The sequence below is a fragment of the Serinus canaria genome, chromosome 2 (assembly GCF_022539315.1).
Source record: "Serinus canaria isolate serCan28SL12 chromosome 2, serCan2020, whole genome shotgun sequence".
Classification (NCBI taxonomy): Eukaryota; Metazoa; Chordata; class Aves; order Passeriformes; family Fringillidae; genus Serinus; species Serinus canaria.
The window spans coordinates 129,146,541-129,172,369 of NC_066315.1; the positions used below are offsets into that span (position 1 = coordinate 129,146,541).

Consider the following 25,829-nt stretch of genomic DNA (forward strand, 5'->3'; position numbering starts at 1 on the left):
TTGTACTGTTTTTAATGGTGGAAATGCCAGTTACCTTGATTAAAGTTTGGATGTGCTCTTCTTTTATATAAGGGCACCATTAAAAGGTGAAAATCCCAATGAGCTTGCACTTTAGCATCAAAGACAGCAGTTAGGTACAGACAAGTTGACCACACAATAAGTAGAAGTATCCTTTAAGTAGCTAGTAATAAATGTGTCTTCTGACAGCCTCTGCACTTCCTGCATTTTATTGTTTTGTACATTTCATTCTTTCATACTAATTTGAGTTGGAAAAGACTTGTTTTCTGCCTTCAGTTTATCTTTTTCTTCTACATACCTAGAACCTTTCTCCCTTGATTTTTTTAAAAACCTTTCAGCTTGTGTCTCTGGTCTCCTTTCATATTCCAAATCACACATCTAGTTTGAAAGATATCTTTTGAGGTCTAGTCTAAAGTGCCTTTTTAAGCAGGGTCAGCTGCAGCAGGTTGTCCAGGTCCTGGGACAACCATGACATTCCTTGCCTAGACAGGTTTGGAATATGTCCCTGTATGGACACTTCACAACCTCTCTGGGCGACGTCTTCCAGTGTTTGACTACCCTTACTTAAAAATAAATAAATAAATAAATGGTGCATTCTTGTGTTCAGGTGAAATTTTATATATTTGAATTTGTTTCCATTGACTCTTGTTCTGTTGGTGGGTACCACTGGAAAGAGCCTGGCTCTGTCTTCTTTGTTCCCTCCCATCAGGTATTTCTATTCACTGATTAATCCCTCTCACTCCTTCTGGAGAGGAAAATAATATTTTCTTCTCTAGGCTGGATAGTTAAAGCTCTCTCAGCCTCTCCTAATAGGGATACTGGATACTCCTTCTTAATCATCTTTGTGGCCCTTTGTTGACTCTCCAGCATGTCCACATCTCTCTCATTGTTTCACGTACTGGGGAAGCCTAGGAATGAAGAAATAATTCAGGTCTGGCTTCACTAATGCTGACTAGAGGGGAAAGATCACATCCTTCCACCTGCTGGCAATGCTCTTGATGGGCTGTTGGTCTTTGCCAACATGAGGTTTTGCTGACTCATTTTCTGCCAGCTCCTTTCCAGCTAGATATCCCCAGCTGTCTTAGTGTATGGGGGTTAGTCATCCCCAGATGCAGGACTTGTTGAACTTACAAGGTTCCTGCCTGCCTGCCTCCTCACACAACCATCGAGTACACAGCCACTCCTCCCAACCTTCCCATCATCTAAGGCCACCCTCTGTCCAAGCATCCAGATTAATAATGAAGATTTATAAGAGTTCTGGACCAGGTATGGGCTTTTAGGGATCACCACTAGCTACCATCTGCCAGCTAGATATCACTCAGAATCCTCTGAGCTTGGTTGTTAAGTTGATTTTCAATCCACCTCACCAGCCTATACTTCATCAGCTTCCCTGAGACTTTTATGGAGGCTGTAAACTGCCTTACTAATGTAAAAGAGAAACAAATCCACTGTTCTGTCCTCATCTACCAAGCCAGCAATTTTGTCCTAGATGGGCATCATGTTGATTATGCAATTTCCCCTTTGTAAATCCATGCTAACTATTCTGAGTCACCTTCTTGTCCTTCATATGTGTGAAAGTAATTTTCAGGATTTTTCTACTGTCAGCTTGCCAGAGCTTGATGTGAGGCTGACTGGTCTGTAGTTCTTAATGTTGTACATTTTATTTCTTGCCCTTCTCAAAGATAGGAGTGTCATGATAAGAGTTGGCCCACAATGATATCAGCTCTCAATATTTGTGGGTGCAACCCATGAGGCCCCATGGATTTATGTATGTACAGTTTCTTTAAGTGCCACCTCATTTAAGTGAGTCTTCCTCACTCCAGACTTTCCCTTTTAAATGTTCTGTTAGAATTTTGCAGGGAAAAATCTCTCTTATGGTGAGCTATATTCAGAGCATTCCCTTCTTTCTGTATGGACCCAGGTACTACCATGGCTGGATGCCCTCTTTCTGCTTCATGGACAATAAAACACATTGAACAATTTTGATTGCCGTGTTATTTTTTATTAATTTGACTGGCACTGTGGGGCTTATTTGCTGAGTCTTAACTAGTTAGATGTGAAAAAATAAGTAATCTTCTTTGCTAGATGATTCACTGGGGTGATAAAGTTGCAGAGACTGGGAAAACATGTGTGATTCTTTCCCTGGAATAGCAGTGGAGTGATTCTTGTATTGCACTCTGAGTATGATGTTATTTTACCCAGCAGGGAAATATTTCAGATAGCTGCTTTTGAACAGATTATGGTAGAGTATTCAAGGAAAGCATAATAAATTACATTCCTTTTTTTTTTTGTTCTTGACCAGGGTTTGAATTGAGTTATATTCCTCTTACAGTGCATTGGAGGCAGTGAAATGTTGTGCAACACAAAAGTGTTACATCCACAGAAGTTGTGGAAACATGTCTGTTCTCAATGTTGAGTGGGAAATTCCTGGAAGAAGTATATCTCTTAAATGCAGGTCCTCTGGGGCAGCCTTTGGAGTGAGGATGCTGCTGGTTTCGAATGAGGCTAGGAAGAATAAAGAAACCATTTCTTAGTTAAGGGAAATGTGATAACTGCAGTTGCATCTGTCCATTGAAAAAAATGCATGAAGTTGGTAGCTGGGGACTCTTTGAGGTGGCCAGTGCTATTTAGATAATCCCTCTGCGCCTTCTGCGTAACAGCTAAGTGTATCTGCTTTTTCTGGTAGATTTTGCAAACCCTTAAACAAACAGACCCCCAGACATTAAGTTTTTGAAACTAAGTCTGCAGAATTGTTTTACTCCATTCAGCACTTATCCTTTTTTTGCTGGCTCCTTCGTGCGTGATGAACTTCACAAAAATCACAGAACGAGCATGGTCATCCTGAGAAAATGACTGATGTCTCTAGAAGAGGATGTCTAAGAGCATGTAATTAACTGGTTAAGGGAAAGTACATGAAGAAAGTGCAGAGCATAGCAATAAAAATACACCAATACTCTCTGTGTAGTATAACCACAAATAAACAGTAACTCAGACTATAAAAGGCATTTTGCAGTTCTCAGGCAGTGTCCTGAGATAACCCAAGCCTTCTGCTCCTGGTTGTGTAAGACCTTTGCCCTGTCTGTCTCAGAGAAATCTCTGTGATAGATTTATCATTCACTGATTAAATCAGTGGTGGTTTTTTGTCATTTTGCACAAACGATGCTTCACTGTGAAGAACTTATTACTTCCTTGATCTCAAGCTTAGGGAACATTTGAATAATTACGGAGAATACCTCATTATTCCTCTATTGCTAAAGCTATTGTTTAAATTGCTGTTTGTGAAAAGACCCATAAAATCTATGGAAGGCTGGCAGTTTGTGTTGGTTATCATATGAGCTAGGCTTGATGACTCCAAAATGATTGCGTGAGTGGTTTTTTGTGGGTATTGGTGTGTTTTAGTTTATTTGTTTCTGAATTCTGGTTGTTTATGGATCCTGGAAATGTGGTTAGTACTTTGACTCTTTCTTGTTTTATTTCTGCATTGCACAGCCACTGTTTCACATGGCATCTTATGGGTGCATGCCTGGTGGCTGTTTCAGATGGTGTCCTATGGGTGCATGCCTGGTGGGTTATCTCCCCCCTTTTTGGGGGCTGATCAGAACTCTCATAAGTGTTGTGGGTTGCCCCTTCTCCCAGACAGCACAGGGAGACAGGGCATGGGGGTTTGGGTCAGTTCATCACTGAGATTTTCTTCTGTTCCTCAGGGAGAGGAGTCCTTCCCCTGTGAGGCCATGGGGTCCCTCCCACTGGAGGCAGTTCTCTGTGAACTCCCCCGGCGTGGGTGCACTCCCACGAGCAGCAGCCAAACCGCGCCTGCTGCGCCGTGAGTCCCTCCCACAGGCACACAGCCCTCCCAAAACTGCTGTGGTAGTTCCTCGGGGTGCAGAACTGCAAGGACAGGTTCTCCAGCCTGGAGCAGGGGCTTGCTTTCTCCGCTGGGTCTCCCACTGGATCACAGCCTCCTCCAGGCATCCACCCACTCTGGCATGGGCACTTCCCCATGGGCTGTGGGTGGATCTCTGCATCCCCCATGGATCCCCACGGGCTGTTGGTGGATCTCTGCATCCCCCATGGATCCCCACGGGCTGTGGGTGGATCTCTGCATCCCTCATGGATCCCCATGGGCTGTGGGTAGATCTCTGCATCCCTCATGGATCCCCATGGGCTGCAGGGGCACAGCTGCTTCACCTTGGTCCTCACCAGAGCCTGCAGAGGAATCTCGGCTCTGGTGTCTGGAGCAGCTCCTCCTCTCCTCCTCCACTGACCTTAGCATTGCCATGTTGTTTCCCTCACATGTTCTCACCTCCTTCTCTGATTAGGAGCAAAAAACCTGTGACTTTGTTTGGATTTTCTTCTTAAGTATGCCATCACAGAGGTGTTACCAACCTCTCTCATTGGCCCAGTTTTGGTCAGCAGCATGTCCATCTTCAGAGCCATCAACCATTGGCTCTGCTGGACATGGTGGGAAGCTTCCAGAAGCTTCCCTCAGGGGACATCTTTGTGGCCCCCTGCTGCTTCCCTCAGGGGACATCTTTGTGGCCCCCTGCTGCCAAAAACCAGGCCATGCCAAACCAATACAGGTACAAAAACTCGTGCGTTCAGGTAAGAACAGTTAAGTAGATGAAAAGAAGTAAAGTGTTATAATAATAATGATAATAAAAAATAAAAAAGCCCAAGAAAAACAAGTGATGCAGAATCCAATTGCATACCACCTGCTGATCAATGCCTAGCCTTTTCCTGAGAAGTGATCAGGCCCTTCCAGTCAATTCCCACAGTTTGTGTACTCAACTTAATATGGAATATCCCTTTTGTCAGTGGGTCAGTTGTCCTGGCTGTGCTCCCTCACAGCATCTTGTGCAGCTCTTCATTCACAAAGCATAAGACACTGGAAAGTTCTTGATTTAGGGTAAGCACTACTTAGCAACATCGAAAGCATCAATGTGTTATCAATGTGATTCTCATGCTGAATCCAAACCAGAGCACTGTATCACTTACTAAGCAGAAAATGATGTCTATCCTAGCCAAAACCAGGACACTGGAGGCATTGGATTTAAATCCTAAATCTTTTTGGTACTATAGAAAGTACTTTTATTCATGAATGGTGTAAGAAAAGTTTTTGTATGAATGTTTTGTGTAAAGACATTTGATTTGACACTTCTGAAAAGTCTTGCTCCTAACAGAAAGGAGATGCAAAACTCATCCTTCATGGGAGCAGCCCTGGGTTTTGATTCATTGAAGAATGTGTTTATTTAAGAGATGCAGCATTCCAAGGATATTTCCAAAGACCACAAAGATTGTGTCCAGTGGTCTAAATATCTTTTTCATTTGCTTTCAATAACTCTGTTTTCAAGTTGAGTTTCCTTTTCTGCTAGTTCTGATCAAAGCATTTTCATGATAAATTAATTTCTTTTCATTTCATTTCTGTCTGCCAATCCAAATAACTAAAAGTATTGCTGATAGGTGTATGATTTTTTTAACTTTTTTTTTTTTTGCCTCTCTAACAGGCCATCTGTGGAAAAGAAGAAAGAAAAAATGAAGCACTTATTCTTAATATTTCTTATGAATTTATTACACCAGTATGCTGGGAAATCTTTGAGAAGAGATGGAAGTTCCCTGAAGTCATTTGAAGACATTAAAAATGAGATAGCTGGCTATACTGATATTGCTAAGGCTATTATTGATCTTGCTGTTCATGGAAAGGCTCAGAACAGATCCTGTGAAAGATTAGCAGTTTTTGCTGACACCATAGGACCTAGACTCAGTGGTTCAAAAAACTTAGAGGCAGCCATCAAATATATGTTCAGTGCCCTGCAGAAAGATGGGCTGGAAAATGTGCATCTAGAGCCTGTGAAAGTACCACACTGGGAAAGAGGAGAAGAGTTTGCAGTGATGCTGGAACCAAGGAATCATAGCATTGCTATTTTGGGACTTGGGAACAGTATTGCAACTCCTCCAGAAGGTAACACTTCCTTTTGGAATTACATGTGACTTGCTTTTTAGCACAAACTGCATTGTACCCCTAATAACTTCTCTCAGTGGTCAGACTGTGGTTTTCTTCTTGCTGTAATAGTTCTGCAAAACAAGGTGCTATTTTCCTGGGACTTTTCCATATGGCATGGTTGTGACTGGTGCAGTTTATATTTATACAGTTTGGTTAAACAGCCTTGTAAAATTAGAGTTGATTCCTCAACTTTCCATACATTTATACCCTTTTTTTTTAACACTGCTGAATGTCATTTGCAAAGATTCTGGTCCTCCATTGTGGTTGGTAGGAAAGAAGTTCTCCATGGGGTGTCAAGTTGACACATGTTTTCTCCTTCTCTTCATGTGCCCTATTTTGCCAGGCTCAGCCCTTCACTCCAGTAAAAAACAAGGCAGCAGGAAAAGGAGGTGAGCTTGGAGAGTTCAAGCCCCTCACTAAACATAGCAGTTGGTATTTGTGTGTCCTTCCGTTCCCTGTCTCCTGCTCAGCTTGGAATTTACTGCTCACATTGTTTACATGCTCACTTTGTCACTTACCTGTCCCTTAACTGTGTGTCGCCTTTTAGATGATCATGTGTGATATGTTACTCAGGAGCAAGAATAACCATTAGCTGTGCTTAACAAGATTCTGGTCTTTTAAACCCCAAAATATTAGATTGCCTACAAACAAAATGATTCATAAGATTCTCTATTTGTACTTATTGATGTGAGGCTTTGAGGATTGTTATTTAAAGGCCAGATGAGAACCTTCTTCTGTGACTGCTCTCCATAAAAAACAATATATTTATTCCTAGACCACTTCAAAAGCATTTGTATTCCTTTATGAGAAGATAAATTTAGTTTAGGAAATAAAAGGTAACATGATACTCATAATTTTTTAGGAGTTGTAAATTTTGGTGATAGTGAGCTTTCTGTTTGAAATGAAACAACATAAAACTGTTAGGTTTAGAAAAAATATATAGCTCGTCAAAATGCAACAAATAAAACTGGGTAATTTAAGATATGCTTGGAATAAATTATACTTGCTTTGCAAAACTGCTGCTGTGAATTTTGTCTGAGTTAGTTCTGTCATATTGAGGTAAAAACATGCCTAAAATGCACAGCAACTAGAACCATTACTGTCTGTTTGTCCCATGATATATGCAAGGTTTAGTGCTTTGATAGGAGAAAATTTAGAGGAAATTTTAAGCCTACAACTTATTTTGTACTCTTTCCAGTCCTATTCCAAGCTTCCTAAAAGGTAAGCTAAAATTAAAACGTCTTTTTTGGTGTTTAGCAAGTGTTGCTGAACCTGAAAAGAGAACCTGCAATTTAATTTTAGCAAACATCTTTACATCCAGAAAAGTCTGTTTTTCACTTCTTTCTCTTACTTGTGTAGGTTTTTTTTAAAGGTTTTACTCCTAGATTTGCCTTTTTTTTTTTTTTTTGTGATATACTGAATTTACATGTTAAAAATACTCGGGCTAATTATGTCCTTCTTTTTCATCTGTAAAGATCCTATAACTTGAAAGATGTGATTGTATTATCCAGTGCTGGTTCAAAACCCCCACATTAGTCTTTCTCTCACAATTTCACTTTTCTCTGAGATCTGCCATATTTCTGAAGAGTGTTGGCACTAGAAGACTTTATGGCAATGAGATCTCTCACAAAAGAATGGGTCATTTCTCACACTTCATGGAATAATTTTGATTCAATTACTTACCTTCTGACTCTTCTCTCTCCTACCATTTGTGCCTGTTCTAATTTCTGCTGGTCTCATCTCACTCTATGCAAACTGTGACAGGTTTTTGTGCTTGGGAAGGTTGTGTGGGGTAGCTGGTCCCTGGTGAGCACTTGGCAATTGTTCTTCTGGTGATTGGACCATCCTCCTGGCTGACAGAAATGTCTCATAAGCGCTGCTCATCACCAGCCTCTGCAGGCAAGAGAACTGAAGGCATGCTGTTGGGAAAAATGTCTGTCCTAAAACTCTCACTCATACCAAGCATGGAATAAAAAAATGTGTTTATTATTATTAAAACCACTGCATTATCACTTCTGATTGTCACAGTGCCGTATTCCTAATAAGAAGGAACAGAAGGCTGCCCTAAATGGCATCAGAAATAGTTGAACAATTTCCCTCATTGAGGGATTCTCAGCAGTTCTGATACATCTTGTTCTAGGCATGAAGTTGTAGGAATATGACTCTTCCTGTTACCAGAATAATGCAACTCAATATGAGATGCCTGATACCAGTTATCCTGTTGTTACATGGGATCAAACTAGGGAGATCTGCTGCTGTGCTGAGCTTTGGCAGAGGGAAGTTTTAAAGGCTGAAGGCTGTCCTTCAGATGTTGGCTCTCTGATGATTCTTTGCCTCTAAAGCAGACTGTGCAGATGGTTCCTGAAGTTGTTTGCTGTTAGCTTGATAGTTACTACATGTTTTAAGTTAGTGTTCCTGTCAGGATATGTTTCAGACCCCTCCATTTACAAACCACTGTCTTGGAACAGCCCAGACAGATCCCTTCCTTGACACTACTGATGCTTGTTAGAGACAGAGTTGGACTTCTTGTCTTTTAAGGTCTAGGAATGGGGTTAAGATGAGAGGGGCTGACTCTCCCATCCCAGCAGGAGGTAATTTCTTGGTTTTTTATCTTTTTAGTTAAGTCCTGTATTCCTCTCTTCCCATGATTAGGCCCCAGGCTTGTAACCTGAGAAGCTAAGAAAATAGGAGACATTGGCAGAAACTTAAAACTTGGTGCTGGACTTGGTGGCCTTTGGTTCTCTCAGAGCCCCTCCTAAAGCTCAGCACCCCAAGCAAGAGCTCAGGAGGGCTCTTCATTACTGTAGCAATAGCCTAAGGGCAATTAGAAACCTGGTGTCCTTGGGGTTGCTTTATGATGCTGTATCCCCAGTTGTCTGTTCTGTATATGCTGGATATTGAGTTCTGCACCTTTAAGACTGGTTCTGAGAGCAAAGAAGGAGGAAAAGAAGTGCACAGTTTGTTTGCAGAAATTGCACTCACTCCTCTGCATTCCTGCTCCTGGACGGTATTGTCTGCAGCATGGACAGACAGCGCGAGAGAGCTCTTCTTTGCTTTTTAGTTAGTTTTTTTTTAGCTAGCTGAGGCAGAGAAGTTCCCTGGACTGTGTTTTTTCTTTTTCTTGAAACTGTTCATACCTGCTCTGGACTGAAAACCCAGAAAAAATACTGAGAGCTCACACCTGTGGCCCATCAGGGGCTGGGACACAGCATTCTCCAGCGCAGGACTGATAAGAGACTGAGCAAGCTGAGTTACACCCCGCAACAAGGACTTTCTGAATTTGCTATCTCTTCAGAACAGCAAGAGGTTTTATTTTTTTATATTATTCATTTTTTATGCTTGTGAATATTTTGCTTGTTAAATAAACAATATCTTCCACTTTTCTCCAAGGAAATATTTTCCTGAACCAGTTGGGGGACGGGCCACTTGCTTTCTAGAGGGATCTCATTCAGAGATTTTCCCCCAAATTTGCCTAAACCAAGACACCTAACTTTGGATGTTGGGAATTCAGGGTTTAATTTCCCTTCTGTCCATGGAAATTCAAACCAGCATTTCCTGAGAGTGACCCAATGGTTAGAGCACATGCTGAGGTTGGTTACTTTCCATTTCAAGCATGCACCATGCAAGTGTAGAAAAAATCTGCAATCCTTCAGGGCAAGAACAGGAAGCCCTAAATAGTAGCAGTATTTTTAGCTAGGAAGTCTAAGCCAGTCCATTGACTCCAGGATACCAGGAGTGTCTCTTCCTGCAGGTCCTCTAACTCATGCCTATGGCATTGAAACCCTATTGGGATGTGCAGAGAGCTTTTCTCATTTGTTTGATTTTATGAGATTTGCCCACTTTGGCTCAGATACTGAACAGTTGGATGATGTGCAGGAGGCTTTTCAGTACCTTGTGATCTTGTGGATAAAATCCTACTTTCGTCTTTATGACTGGGAAATATGCCAAGATGTCAAGTTCCCAGATTCCATCTGATTTACACAGCAAAAAAGGAGAGTACAGAAAAGGTTAGATTTTTCTATTGAAGAGAAAAAACCTCCAACATTCTCCCTCTCCAAGTGTATTCTAAGATATGAAGGTGTTGGGTCAAAGAGAAAGTTTTCACTTCCTTTGATCTCTTTATAAGGAGGGAGTAACTTCACTGCCCGCTTCAGTGATGGGGAGAGAAGAAACATGAAACAGAGTGACCTGGATTTCCAGAAGTCAGCAGGGGCTGAAATTAGTCATCACCTTGAAGAAATGGATTCCTAGGTAGCAAACAGGATTGAATGATAGAAAGTGCTTGGTTTTGGGAGCTGGAAAACTGGAGATTTACCATATTTAGTCAATGTCCTTGTCTCATTTTCAGTGTTTCAATATTGGCAAAACACAGATTTATATATATATAGAGAGAGAGAGACTGTGTTGATTTCTGGTGGTACAGATTATATCCCCCAAATATAATTGTTGCTTTGAGAATCCCGTAATTGAAGGAAAGTAGTAGTTTAGCAGATGTTTGACCATAAAATATCAAAGAGTTCATTTTTTTGCATGTGTTTTAAAGTGCACTTTTTTTACCCTGATGGGTGACCATGCCCTTTAATTTTAAATACTGACAAGCAGAACCAACTTCAGAGCAGCCTGCCCTGAAATGTCTCCTCAAAAAAAGGAACAGTCTCTGTTTTTTTTATATACTGTTGGTTGCAGCAAAACTGAAATAATATAAATATGAAAATGATGCACTGGCAGACTTTTTCCTAGTTTTTGTGTTCAAGTTATGGGGATTTTTTTTTTTTGTTTAACTGTCCACATTTGGTCCAGCTGTGCTCTTATAGGTGATAGGAGCTTTGCAGTTACATAATATGAAAGCAATTCCAGCCTGTTCTGTATAAAATGGGAATAATGCATTTTGTGTGAAGTTTTTGGTCTGGCCTTTTGCTGTCAGTCCACTATTTTATTAAATCAGGAATTCTGCTGAAAGAAGTGGTCTAGCTCCTGTCCTCGTTGATGCATTTTGTCCCCAGTGTTGATCATCCTCTTTTTTATCTCAGTGGTGAAGTGGATTAGGGGATTCAGCTAGATAAACAGAAGGCCAACAAAAAAATTATTTTTAATGTGTATGAGAGGATTTACCCTTAAGTTGCCAGCATCTTGGATGATCACTGATCTCCTGGGAAAAAAGTGATGCTTCTGGAGGGACTTGGGTACCCCTTTGATGAGGGGTTTAGTGCTGAGAGGGGTTGGAGAGAGTCATAGGCATGAGAACACAGTGCACAGCAAAGCCCTCCTGTCTTCACTGGATTCCTATTCTTTCATGTGTGAGGAGCTATTGATGGACATCTTGGGACCATGAGCCTCAGTAATGCATACCTGGATTGTTTATCATTACTTAGAGTAGCAATGTTTGTACTGTGGTAATTATGCTACTGTTTTTGGTGGAACATAGAAGGTGACATTCGTGAAAGACATCAGACACTGTGGTGTTCAGTGGCCCAGAATCTGGGCTAGAAGTTAGTGCAGTAGCATTTCAAAGATTTAGAGAGTAGAAGTATCTGCATGGCTTTGAGGTGGACATGCTGTCTGGGGAGAACATGGGTTCCAGTTGCTACTTTAACCAATGTTCAGGTGAACTGTGTGGATTGCCAGTGATAAAGAAGTGAGTTTTCTGGTCTTGTCCTTTTGCAGTGTCACTGAGTTGAGGATGGTTACCTCAAGGATGTTAAGGCCAGGCTGAAGCTATTGAAGGCAGGATTTGAATATGATTTTCTGCATGTGTGGGGTATGCAGACCCAGCTGGATGGCCACGTTACCTTCATCCCAAGGGACAGCCAGCAGTGACTGGCACCTTTGACTCACTAAGGAGAGAATGGTTGTCCTCAGCTCTTCCTGCCTTGAACACCTGTGTTCTCAGAAACTGATTTTTGTGGATCTTGCTTTTGGGTGTCTGATTCTCCCTAAACATTGCATAGCAAGCCTGTGCTCTGTCCAGGGCTGCTCCTGGGAGAACCTAACCTGTTGCCCCACTCTTTTGGCATCCAAGGCTTTGTGCTGGAGGTTGGGACAAACCCATTTTCTCCTAGGATTTGTGCTGCACAGTAAGCTACATGTCATTGAAACCAACCTGTTCAAAAGAGATCCAGGACTTGCTGGAAATTTTAAGTCATATTAGTCAAAAACCTAACTATTATTATATAGTGTATATTTTTCTCAATGTTCTTAATGAATGGTGCAATATGTTTAGTCTCTGTGCAAAGCATCAGAGCTGAATAGCCTCATATCCTTTTTTATAACAGTCCTATGTAATTTTATTTTCATGAAGTAATTCTCTTTGCTGTTCCACAAAGTAAGAAGGTCACATTTTTCAGAAGTATTTACAAAATCCTTCTTCCTGATAAAACCCTCTTCTTCATTTCACAGTTCCCTTAAAATATTTATATTTTCTTCCGATTGTAATTATTATATTAGTACATATTTATATGTATGGACAGAGAAAATGTGTTTCTAGGTGTTAGAATATTTGAGATTTTCAGTACATGCTAATAATTTTTGAATGAGAAAAAAAAAGGAGTAATTATATTAATCCTTCATTTGCTTCAGCCTGACACAAAGCCGTAATTGGATGAGGTCATTAGAGACAAAGAATTTGGGTCTGTTTTTCTAAAAATCTAGTTGAAGTCTGTGGATCATTTTACAAAAGCTGAACTAATTCCTGGAGAGTGTTAGAAAGCAACATGTTTTTTTAAGAGAGGTATGCTAGATTTTGAGAAAGAAAATGTTTTCTGAGCTGATTTTAGAGCATGTTGAACTTAAAAAAGGATTTAATGCCAGGTCCCTAATCTTACTCAGCTTTGAGGCATATATTTGCATTTTCCCTCCACTCCCCAAGACCTTCTTTCCTTTGACCTGTCCCATCAACTACCTTATCTCCAGACATACATACCTACCTTTCTATCATATAACCCATGTGAAAAAATTCTAGGCTCTGTGAAAGCAGCTGCCTTGCAAACAGGCACAAGACAGTGCTTGTGGGCTGTGTCTGAAAGAAGCAGGGGCGTGTTACTTTTAATCTGGAGAGGTGATCAACTCTGAAGGACAATGGGAATAGCCAGAATAAGATAAGAAAAGCTCAGGCCTACTGCTTGCATGTGTTCAGTGTCAGCATAGTATACCTGTTGAAGCAGCTTCTGGGCTAAATTAGCTTTGTGGGGAGAGCTGAAGTAGAAACAGAGAAATCTGGGATGTTGCAGGAGATGAGGTGTGAGTGGCTGGTGTGTGAGGCAGGGCTGTGATCACCACGTGGGAGTCAGGCGCTGTGGCTGCGGTGTGTTGTTGCCCCTGCTCTACCATGAAGAACTGTCTTGATCTCCTGTCCTGATATCCTGATGCCTGGTTCTGATGAATGGGGAGGTAACATCCTGTCTCCCTCTTGCTCTCATGACTACAGAGGCCAGGACATGTTTCAAATACATCTCCTCCACTTTCAAAATTTCCTCTGTTGTCGGAACAATTAGATGTGTTGTTGACTTTTTGGGTTGATACTTCTTTTCCAGCTTTGTCTTGTCTAGGCTTAGAATAACTGTATTTTAGTTGTTTTAAGCAAAAATTGGCTTGCCCATCAGCTTATTTATTTGACAGTGGTAACTTCAGTGCATGTGGATCAATAGCATCTGTTCCATACTGTTCCATACTGTGATTTGTAGAAGAAATCATAATTCTTACTTTAGTGTGAAGTAAATGAAGTTTTGGAGGTCCACAGGAATGAGTTGTTTGCTTGCTGCTGTTGAAAATAATTTATTGTCAAATTAATGATGACTGCATTTGGCTTTGTAACTGGATATCCAAGGTACTGATTCTATTACCTGGATGACAAAAATGGGACTGTGGGAAAAAGAAGAGTAAGGCCATAGTTAAGTAATGAGGAAATTGGTATCCAATAAGATTAAACAGTATGCAAATAATATTTCTTTCTGGGTTTACTAAATCCTTTTAATATAGTAATGGATTGTAACTAACTTGATTGAATTTCTTTGTGTTTGTAAATAGACTGTTTCTGGGATAAGTAAAAATGTATTCTGTATGAAATTTCATTGATGTTTTAATAAAGATCCACCAGTTTTTAAAATCTGATAATAGGGTGGATTTTCCTTTTTTCTTCTTTCTCTTCACTGAAACCTGTTACTAACACAGACAGATAGATACTGCACATCTCTAGATACTGAAATGACTTAAGTATTTGCTGCAGTTAATTTTGGGGAGAAGTTATCTTGTGAGGAATCCCCTTTGAACTAATCTACTCCTTCATTGCTAGCAGGTAAAGAGCTGTGAGGAGGTGACTCTCCAGACAGAATTGTTCATGCCAGGAATCAAATTTCTTCTATACAGCAGTGTTACACACAGCTGATTTATGAGTGCTTTCATATACATGTGTGTGTGTATATATAAAAATGTGTATACATATATAAAATATATATATTTATATATATACACAATCAGTCTTGTTTTCATCCTGCCTGTGACAGATTTTAGATTGCTAATGCATACCATACTACTTTTTTCAACTAGCATTGTGATCATCAAAGTTGTGACATATACAAGTTTTGAGATAGAAACACACATTTCAATGTACAGAGGACTTTGTAAAATAATATTTGGTGAAAAATGAAAATTGTGTGCTTGTTCCCACCATTAATACCCTTCCTAAACCTTAATTCTCAGAAAAAAAAGGGTACAATTTTCTGTTTAATATGAGAAATGAGAGGAAGCCCATAGTACTACCTAGATTTATTTGTTCACTCACCCAACCCAACAATATGTTTCATGTGATGAGATCAAATAAATAGTCTTCAGCTTTATACACTTAGCCAAGTTGATCATGTTTGAAATTCTGCTTACTATGATTCATGCCCTTTGCTTTGCTAATTCCCCAAATACTCTGTATTCATCTCTTGGACTGTGTGTGTTATAATCTTTATATCTTGCTTAAGTAAGCAGGCAATCTGTCTCCCTCCTTACATGGGCTTTTGGAAGAATTCTGTTCAATAACACACAGCCAGTAATGTAATGGTAGGTGTAAGAGACAATATCTTTTAACATGGGAAGCAGAGCTATGAGGCACTGAATTGGTAGGAGATGTTAGGGTAGATTTCTATTAATTAGCTTAAAGGCTCAGTATGGTGAGACATTTCCAGTTTCTAAAGGAAATAACTCATTCTCCTTAAACAGATAAACTGTTGGGATTTTTGTTTTATTTCTCCTTTTGCACAAAAGGTTTAAGGGTGGTTTGTGTATGTATGTCCATATATTTGTTTAAGATAAACATTGCTCTTGTAACTTCATTCAAAGAATCTGAAATGGTATAAAATGGCTCTAAAATGCAAATAAGTAGTTGAATTAGTCAGAAGCTACACAAGAGTGAAGTTTTACGTTGTTATGGAAAACAGTGTAATTCATGTTTTATGTATACCATGCTGCCATTAAGTAAAACTTGCAGAAAGAATGTTTGGGTTTTTTTTTTTCATTTTATCAAAGGGTGACTTTATTTAGCTTCTTTGGGGACATTTGAGGCTAGAGATACTGAGCTAGAATTTGCAATTCTGTGTTCTTTCCCTTAGCACAAATTTCCAGTAATTCTCACTATACAGACTCCTGATGCAAGTCATCTAGGAAGGGCCATACATTTATGTCACCATGATATTTTTCAGGAATTATAGATACTTACTAGCTGTCTGTAGCTTTCTTAAAAAGCTTTGCAGAGCTGGTGTTTGTTCAGGTATGCAGTAATGCCCAGAAGAGTTACACTCCTTGCTTCCCTTGATGAACAGTCACCAAGACGTGTCCTTCCAGTGCCTGCTGCACGATCCAAGTGGAGCCCTGGGGAGAGATAAAGTGAAATAGAGATTGCAGTTTCAACCTACTGGGACCACGACTTCTCTGGTGGAAAATGTAATTTTGCAGATACCTGGCTTTATTTCCAGTTGCATGGTTTCATACCCAAAATTATCCTGTTGCTGGGATGTTCCTTAGCTAGGAATTAATGGCTGAACCTGCCATTAATTACAAGCACTTGGAGTCTGCTAGTGTGCTCACCTGCCTGCCAACAGCAGCTAGTAATATGTGAAGGTGATTCTTTGGTTTGCCTTTCTAAAACATTGCCAGGTTAAGGTAAGAATCTGAATAGTTAAAATTTTGATCCCTCTCACACTAGGATATTTTTGTAGCTAAAACTCACTTTCATTGTAGCAGTAAATGTCTGTTCTACTCTTAGTGGTACATTCTAATGAAACCAAACTTCTGTAGAATGGTTTCTTTAAGGCTTTGAAGTGTAGTTTTATCTTAAAAAAGCCATGAGCCTGGGCATACTGGTGCTGGGAGACATTACCTTCCTATTTTTCTAAGAGTTCTTCTCATTTATTGTGGTTTTAAATACAAGTCTTTGAAATCCTCTAAATAATTCTTATTTCACGCACAAAAAACCCAACAGCCAACCAACTGGAAAAAAAAAGGACTTTTTCAAGGAGAATCATTTTATTCTTAAAAACATGAGAGTTTCACTTTGTTCTGAAAAATCCTTCCTGGAGGATTTGTTATTAGTTTCAGTTTCCATTGACGTATTTTGTGACTATTAGGTGAAATGTACAGCACTAAAATTTCAGACATCCATTACTTCTTCTATATTTAGAAGCAAAGTACCAGCCCATGTTGTTAAGCAGTCTGTGCTTACCTCTGTAACCAATCAACAAAATTTAATTTTCAGCATTGTGGTCATTTTAATGAATTACTTCTCAAATGCTGTGAAATATAGTTCCTCAGTTAATGTCCTTAAAATTTAGAAGGATTCTCTGGAGTAACTATAATATTCTTTGTTTTTTCAAGTAAGATAGTACAGCAATTTAAAACTATTCCAACTATTAAAAACAAAGATCTGGGTGGGATCTAACTTACCATGTGTGAATAGTCCTGCACAGGAACCTGACTGTGTTTTCTGTATCATGAACTGGGAAGTATGGATTCCTGGAAAAACTCCCCAAAGGAGAGCCAATAGAACTCTTATATTCTCCTGACTTAAATATGAAGATGATATTATTATTTTTTTTATTAAGCACATTGCAAAATTTGTTGACACTGCAGAGCTTTAATTTAATTTCAATTATGGATTAAATAATTTTGTAGGAGCTACAGTCTAAAAAGATGGGCTTCCAGCTGTCTTATGTTAAGCTAAGTTGTTTAGCAACATATCAAAACATTTCCACGAAAAGATTACTATCTTTTTTTAATTAATCCCATAGGCAGCTTTTGCAAATGTTTTTGTACTACAAATGATTACAGTAAGACATTAAAGCCTATGCAGAGAGCAAAATTCCCCCCATGTATCCTTCTTGCCCTTCAAGTTATGTTTTTACTCTAGCCTGATAGTGTGGTTTACAGGGTTCTATCACATCTATTTAGTACTGATCCCTGATGAAGCATTTCACATCGTCTTCCTTCCTCGGGAACAAAACCTAATGCTGATTTCCTGAGTTCTGCACTGTCCATGCTTTTCTGTCTGTTAGAAGTGGCCATAGAAGAGCTATAGGAAAGCATTGCTATAACCACTGTAATACTTTCTTTCAGGAATTATAGCAGAAGTCATAGTTGTAGCCTCATTTGATGAACTGCGCGCACGAGCTCAGGAGGCCAAGGGCAAGATTGTCGTCTACAATGAACCTTTCATCAGTTATGGTGAAACTGTGCAATACAGGTTACAGGGAGCAGTGGAAGCTGCTAAAGTTGGAGCAGTGGCATCCCTTATTAGGTCTATTGCTTCTTTTTCTATTCACAGGTAAGCATTTTTCTCTTTTCTTCCTGCAACTCACATTTCAATATTAGCTGACATGTCATTTCTGGGCAGGAGTTTTTGTTCTCCATGACTTAAAGAATGCCAGTTATGAGTGGGTGTTTGGTTTTGAAACTATTGGCTTCACAATATTTCTTTTCCCCTGTGCTTTGTCATTCTTTCAGAATGTTTTCTTTTTTTTTTTTTTTTTTTGTTCTCGATCCAAGTTTTGCATAATATTTGTTTTAAAGAACTTTCTGCATTCTCCAACCAAAACCAAATGTCTCTGGTGACAACAGGCTGTCAGTGATGATATGAACTGGTCTATCTGTGTGTTTGACTAGAATATACATGTACAGTTTTCAATGTATTGTTAATTTTCCTAGCATAAGGCTGACTTGTACTAGATAAAGGAGTAGTCTGCTTTGAACATAATTATTTAGAACTCTTTAGCAGCAAGGTTTGTAATTCTCACACTTCTTTTAAGTAAGATATGTGGAAATAATGAATTTTTCAAAACTGTAAAATTTTTTTATTTCTTAGTATATTATTTGTTTATCACTGTAGTGTTATGTTATTGAAATGATATATTTTCATTTTCTGGTTGGTAACAGAATTCCTTTTTTATCTGGGAGTTTTTTCCAACTCTGAAAGCTTACACTTAAAATGCTTATCTATTGTGAAAAAGACTAGTTGAGGCATAGAGAGGAAATGGAGAAGAGTTCACCATACAGTGGAAGGCTGACAGATGCACACTGTCCTTTAACACAGTATTTCTAAAATCTTACACTGTTATTGGTGACCTTAATGCCTGCAGTGCTCTTTGTGTAGGAGCCTCTGGCTGTGGTGGGAGTTCTGGTCAGGCAGGCCCAGGCAGCAGAGCTGAGGTCTGGATCAGGATGGGCCCATCCAGCTGCCCACCCTCTGTCCCTGAGCTGCAGCCTGAGCAGGACTGGCAGGGCATAAGTGACGCCACACACAAAGCTTGAGTGCTTGAACTGTAGAGCTCTGTTAATAAAATCATTTACATCAGAAAATTATACAGTTTATACAAGAGGTGCTATATTTTGTAACATTCTTTCTTTGGTGAGCACGTGTTTAGAGCAATACAGATCCTTTATTCCTCCTCCTAGCTGCCCGCCCAGTAACTCTTTACTCACAGAGGAGTCATTGGCAGTAGCTAACCTGTCCCTGAAGGTGTGTCACAACATAGCCTGGACTTGTGTTCTGTTTAGGTAACACCATGGTTTCTTTTTGATCTCTGCTCCTAGGTTTTCTTTCTGCAGAAGTCTGGGCTGGTATCTGAAACGCATGATATAGCTTTGGGTCTTTCTTGAGGTTGGGACTGAGAAGTGAGTTGGGAGGCATTTGGAGGCATGCCTGAATCCACTTCTTCAGAGAGAACATGAGTGGTCACACATCAGCAATATAAGAAGTGTGCAAGCTTCTCCATTTGTAATGCTTCAGAGAGTCAGAAAAGTCAATAAAGCCAACTAAGTGTATTGGAATACATGCAACAACAGAGAACAGCTCTGCTGCCCCTGTAGTTGCTCGGTAGCATTTTTATATGCTTGTTCTAGTTTCAGCTGGGATAGAGTTAATTTTCTTCTTAGCAGCTGGTACAGTGCTGTGTTTTGGATTCAGCATGAGAATCACATTGATAACACACTGATGTTTTGGTTGTTGCTAAGCAGTGCTTACCCTAAGTTAAGGATTTCCAGTGTCTCATGCTCTGTGAATGAGGAGCTGCACAAGAAGTTGGGAGGGAGCACAGCCAGGAGAACTGACCTACACTGACCAAAGGGATATTCCATACCATGGGATGTCGTGTTCATTATGAAAACTGGGTGGGGGAGGGAGGAGGGGAGCTTGGCCAGAAGGGGCCAACCCCTTCTTGGGAACAGGCTGGGCATTGGTCAGAGGGTGATTAGCAATTGCATTGTTCATCATGTGTTCTTCTTGGATTTCTGTATTTGCTGTTGTTAGGGTTTGTTGGTTTTTTTTGTCATTAAAGAGATATTTTTTATTATAATATTTCATTCTGATTTTTTCTGAACTGTTTAACTGTTCCTAACAGTCCTCAACCCATGAGTTTTTGTATTTCTTTTTCTGAGTCTTTTTCCCATCACACTCAGGGAAATAATGAGCGAGCAGCTGCATGGTACTTAGTTGCCAGCTGGGGTTGAACCATGAAAATGCTCCACATTCCCCTAAAGAAGTCAAAATTATCTTTTAAAAATGCTTTCTGAAATATGAAGGACTTGAATTCAGATACTATCCTAACTATTACTAGTGTATTTCTTGGTGTCCAGCAAATGTGATGTTTACAATGTACTTTCTAATACTTGGAATTTTCTAATAAAGCTCATCATAATAAACAGATAGTAGAATGTATTTCAGAAACAGTTTTACAAAAAACCCTATGGTTTTGAAATAGCCTTAGCTGGTATCATCAAAGAATATTGTAGTGTGTTGATTTTCTGAAAACCAGATGATGATCTGTGTCCTGGCTGTAGTTAGGGTGCTATGCAGAATTGTTAAATTGAAAGTTACTGTATCTTCTGTTTGCTACAGTGTTTATGAAAGTGCATTTCGTATGGAATGAAAAGATTAGAGATTAGGAACACAGGTGGAGGCTGAAGGAACTAGCATTACAACTCTTTGAAAATTGAATGGAAGTAGATGCCAAATGTATGTTTATTTAGAAGTATTGAATCCTTAATTGATACTGGGAGCAGAGGTGACATTCCCAAAAGCCATTTCAAATGTAGATGCTGCCGTGAAGCATTTTTTTATGATGCACTTTCTGTACTCTCTTCATTTACCTTCACTTAGAGTTTTTTGGTTTTTTTTTAATATGGAATGGACTGGTTAATGTATATTTTCCTATAATACAGAAGGTACTCAGGTCCAGTCCCTCCCTTTGATTTCTCAGTGATGACTAGATCTGTTTCTCTTATTTTTAACAAGTTGGTATTGCTGTAGGCAGGATGGATTTTCTTATCTCTGTGCATTCTCCTAATCATCAGTGGAGTGTCTCCTTGTCTGTCCTAGCAGTGTGCTGTGCTGGATGGACTCTGTGCTGGATGTGGTGCTTCTTATCTGTCAGTGTCTGGGGCACTCTGTTCAAGTCACTTGCCTTTTTAATTGACTGGTGGAAAATACTGCTTTGCTGCAGGGAGTAGTGTGTTAGAAGGGTGAGAGATGAAAGGTAAAAAGCTAATAAAAGATTTCTAAATATTGTGAAAGTAAGTCTTGCATTCTTGCAATTTGTATGCTGCTGCATTGTTAACCAGAGCCTTTACTTCTTTGGCCTGTGTGTTTGCATGTTCACTGATAATACAAATAAATTATAATGGGATTGTGGAGTTTTCCAAAATATCCTGGAAGCATCTTAGAAGAAAACATCCTCCTTCTCACACTGCACTATCCCAGTTTCAGGTAAATGAAAGGTGTAATTTCCCAATTTTTCCTAAACTATATCAAGTTTGGTGGATGGGTTTTTTGTTTCATTTCTTTATTTGATTGTTTGTTTGGTTTTCAGATTTTTCAACCCCTTTTCAACAGGGGACTGCTTATTGTTGTTTAGTTACTCAATTTGCTGGAACAATGTAAGCCAACTTTGTGGTGTGATTTCTAGGTGATCTTGCAATATGAGTAATATTGATAGGTTGAAACTAGGTACTGTCATTAACATCCTAGGCTTATTAGGGCTCATTATTAAAGCTTACTTAAAAGGTGGAATTGGTGAAATCTCAACATGAATTAAATCACTGTTCTTTTGCTGGTAACTTGATGGCTGTTCCCTGTCCCAGAAATGGCAAGTGGCTGCCACATTGTCAAGGCAAAAAGTGTGAAGGGAATCTTTGACCCGGGGACAGTTTCTTTTTCTTTAAGATGTGGTAGTATAACTGTGGAATAATGAAACACCCTGGGGACTTAAGCATCCCAATTCTTAATAAGGGCAGGAAGTGTCATTATACTCAGGAAAACTTATTGATGTGTTTGTACAGGGACTCATGACACTCACTGGTGACAAGTATTTGCTGTTGTGTTTCAAGGAGTTGATTCATTCCCTTTGAAGAGCATTGCTAAGCTAATAGGAAATAAAATTGGCAACCATGTCTGCCTTGACTTATGAAGAGATGGCAGTGGTTATTTGGTATTGCAATGTTACAATATGCCACAGTTGTGTCTTGTGGCATTGTCTGCCTCTTGTGTTAAATGATTCTCTTGGTTTTGTTATTTCTCTTCTCTTTATTGGTAGCATGTAAGAGTGGGGTTTTTTTATGTAGAAGAAGGAAACTTTAATTAATAGGTAATTGGTGTAAGGGACACTCTCCTCTAGACCGAGTTGCCCAAAGCCACATTCAACCTGGCCTTGAACACTGCCAGGGATGGGGCATCCACAACCTTTCTGGGCAACCTCTTTCAGTGCCTCAGCACTGTCACAGTGAAGGATTTGTTCCTAATATGTGATCTAAACCTGTTCTTTTAAAGTTTTTTGCAGAAAAGCCATGCTGTGAAATGCCAGTGTCCGTAAAGAAGACAGAGGAGTCCTGCAACTTTATTCTAATAAAGGGAGAGTCCACTAGGCCATTCCCACATGAGGTCTCTCCAGATGTTTTAGAGGACATTGTCTCCTTTTATTCTAAACTCCTGACCACATCTTGCCCTGTTCCTTTCCACACTGATGAAGGTACAGCCTTCCCAAACTGCCCACCACATATTCCCCCAAAAAGATGTATCATCATTTTCCCCCTAAAGTTTGGAAGGATGTCTGGGTTTTGTGGATCCATCGGAAGTTCAGACCATCTGGGCTCAGCAGTAGATTTGTGTGGACTCATTTCTCCTACTATCCTAAAGTAAATTGTCTGGGTTCTGTAACAAACTTGGTGGCTTGATTTTTGTAGAGACATTAAGACCCATTTTGAAAACATTAATACCCATTTATCCTAAAGATTGCCACAGCCATTCTGGTTGGTTCTTTCAGACCTAGTCATTCCTGAAGACATTAACATCCTATTTCTGCTATCATTAGTGAAGACCTCCATCCATTGAGTCTTGTGAAGATATTAGCACCCATTTTTCCTATCAGTTTGAAGCCATTCCCCCTTGTCCTATCACTCCAGACTCTTGTAAAAAGTTTCTCTCCATCTCTTCATCTTTCTTGTAGGCTCCTTTTCCCAGTAAAAATTTTCTGAAGCACTGGCAATTTGGTGGTGAAATATGAAGGTATTAGGAGATAAGAGAAACAGAAATATTCTAAATGAACCTTCTCAAATAACATGTATTATTGTAGTAATTTAACAGTATCTATAATATTCAACCTTTTGTAGAAATCTGGGTACTTACTTTTTTTTTTCTGCTTTAATAACTTAACTGTGCTGAGATTAATGATACATACCCTTGCTGTAGTGTAAAACAAACTGATGGGTGTTCCCAGTTCATAGTGGATGTTTTTTACAGTGAAAATACTCAGTTTACAAGGTATGGTTGAACCTGAGCAGTAATCTGGATGACCAGTCCCATGCTACTACAGCCAGTGTTACTGAAGAAATAGCGATGTCAAAATTATTTTCTGCTACCATAGGCTTGCATTTTCACAGCAGTTAATATAATTAACTAATCAAAGGGAAAGAAGATAAGAAAAGTGAAGTGTTTAGCTGTAAGGCTGCTGAAATTGACTGTAATAAGCTAGCCATAAGTCTTTGGGGTTTTTTATTTCCTAGCTGTACATTTTTGAAACATTTTGTAAATAAAAAGGTGTCCATAGCTATTGGTCCAGTATTTATTCTGCAGTGAATGTACTCTTATGAATCTAAAACTTTCAGTAAATCTTTCTGTTCTTCAAGAACCATAGATTAGATAATGTCATAACACTGTATCTTGTAATAATAACTCCTTTAAAGGCTCAAGAAAGAAGCAAAATTGAGTGCTTTTCTGAGAACTCAAAAAGGAAGTTCCCAAGAATCCTCAGGATAAATGCCAAGAGCTCTATTATTATGTTTTTTTAGATGCTGCAGAGCAATCTCTCCAAAATGCAAGAAATTTAACAGGGAACATATTAAAAGGCCAAAATAGACCAAGTAGTACTTTGACCCAATCTAGAGCCTCTTATAAAGGACACATATTTGGTCAAGTTCTTTTCTTTCTGGACTTAAATTCAGCATCTTATACTTACCTGAAGTAAGTGTTTTCCTTCACTTTTTCTTTCCTTCTTCAGTCTACAGGTGGCCAGGACACGCCACCAGCTTGTGAAGTTCCAGTAACTCTAATCAAAAACTTTGTCTGGATGAAAGCTGTAGTCATTAATTGGCATGGTGCAACTCAAGATTTATGACTGAGGTTGCATAGATGATCCATGTCATTACATATGGCACAAGGCTAGTACATCATCTCATGGGATGTATGTGAATTTGAAAACCATTTCTTTTCCACTGCATTTCCATTATCCTAATTTCTCCTTTCTGTAATCTCACTTCATTTATTTTCTCCTACCATGCATAGTCATAGGATACCTTTTCGTATATAAATTGTTTTCCATTGTATTCCTTATGGCTTGTTAGGCAGCTCATGCCCTTCTCAATCTTGCTGATGATGTGTGTGTATTAGTGGCATTTTTCAGCTCTCAGGTGCTTTCATAGGGACTTTTTACCACATCACTTCTTCCAATGCTTGGTCTGCTGCCTTTGGTTCCAGGCATGAGAATTGCTTCCTGAGGAGATCATCTTCCTTTCCCTACACTCCATGCCCAAGAAGAGTAAGGGCTTATTCACATCAGTAGTGACAGATTCAGCTTCCTCTTCTTGCTCTACCATGTTTTCTGAATTCTGGGATGATACAGTACTTGTATTAGTATTTATTTTGCTTTTTGGTTGGCTTTTGTTTGCTGAGTTGGTTTAGTTGTTTGGTTTTGGTTTTGTTTTTATCATAAAAGATGCATTTCACCCTTAGAATGAATGTTCTGTCTTTGAAACTGTATCTTCCTGTTGAGTCCTGAGCCCTGAAGGCTCCTTTCCCTCCTGTTCTGCCCTTCCTTCCACTATGAATGCCAGTATACCCAATTTTTTGCTGCCATCTGAGGAATCTTTCTTGTGACCCGTTCTGCTGTTCACAGAGGGGAAGTAATGGCATGCTGAGTAGGCAGCATCTTCCTATTCCCCAGGCTTTGCACAACTTTGGGGAGTGCACAAAGCCAGGGCAGCAGGAAGCAGTGTGATGATTGTAGAGATGCAACAGTAGTGATGTAGCATGACTGAAGAAATCAGGAAGTGCCATTGATTATTCTGATCACTTTTCACTTTCTGGATTAGACTAGGAACAAGAATTGATCATAAGAAACATCTCAATGACAGACTGTCCTAAAGCAATATCATGAGGCAATGGGATATAGCAGTATTGTCTCCTGTTCTACTAAGGGAGCAGGAAGGAAGGATAAAACCCTTATTTGGTGTGTAACAAGGGAAAATAAGAGCAGCCCATGTTTTATAAGTGTCTGGGGAGCTCGTGGAAAGATTCTAATTATGTTTTATAGCACTGTCCATGTTGTCTTGCTGCCCTTAGAGATATGAATTCGTGGTGTGCTGTGGGATTTGCTCTGCACTTAGAGGTTTTCCCTCCAGGATGTCTGTAAATTTTGTCGACTGACAATTTGTTAATTTTTACTTTGCTTCCTATGTTCCCTTCAGGCCAACATGCCAGACTGAATTCTGCAGTGCAGTCTTTGTGCTCACTTTTGGGCAAAGCCTAGCTGCCAAAAAGAGACTTAGAAGAAGTCATCAGAAGAAACTGAGCCTATGTTTTAGGAAATTACTGCATTGTGCAATGGGTTCTTGCTATTTGCACAGCAATTAGGAATCAAATTTCAGGTAACTTCATAATAGTGAGAAATCTGTAGGTGTTTCTTCAGGCCCAATCTCTGTTTGGCTTTTACCAAACTTTTTTCCTCTTTTTTGCTTTGAAGTGCATAACTGCGTTTTGGTTGTAGATGGGGCCTCATGTGTGACGTCTGCAATC

General features: G+C 39.5%; 1 protein-coding gene across 2 annotated transcripts in view; it reads left to right on the forward strand.

Annotated features, from left to right (window-relative positions):
• Positions 1-25,829, forward strand: part of CPQ (carboxypeptidase Q) — a 147,853-nt gene that overhangs the window by 12,274 nt on the left and 109,750 nt on the right. For both annotated transcript variants that reach the window (XM_050971477.1, XM_050971478.1), the window contains exons 2-3: positions 5,523-5,977; positions 17,609-17,816. In XM_050971477.1, coding sequence (XP_050827434.1) covers positions 5,551-5,977; positions 17,609-17,816 — 635 coding nt within the window. In that variant the 5' untranslated portion in view covers positions 5,523-5,550. The remainder of the gene's footprint in view (positions 1-5,522; positions 5,978-17,608; positions 17,817-25,829) is intronic.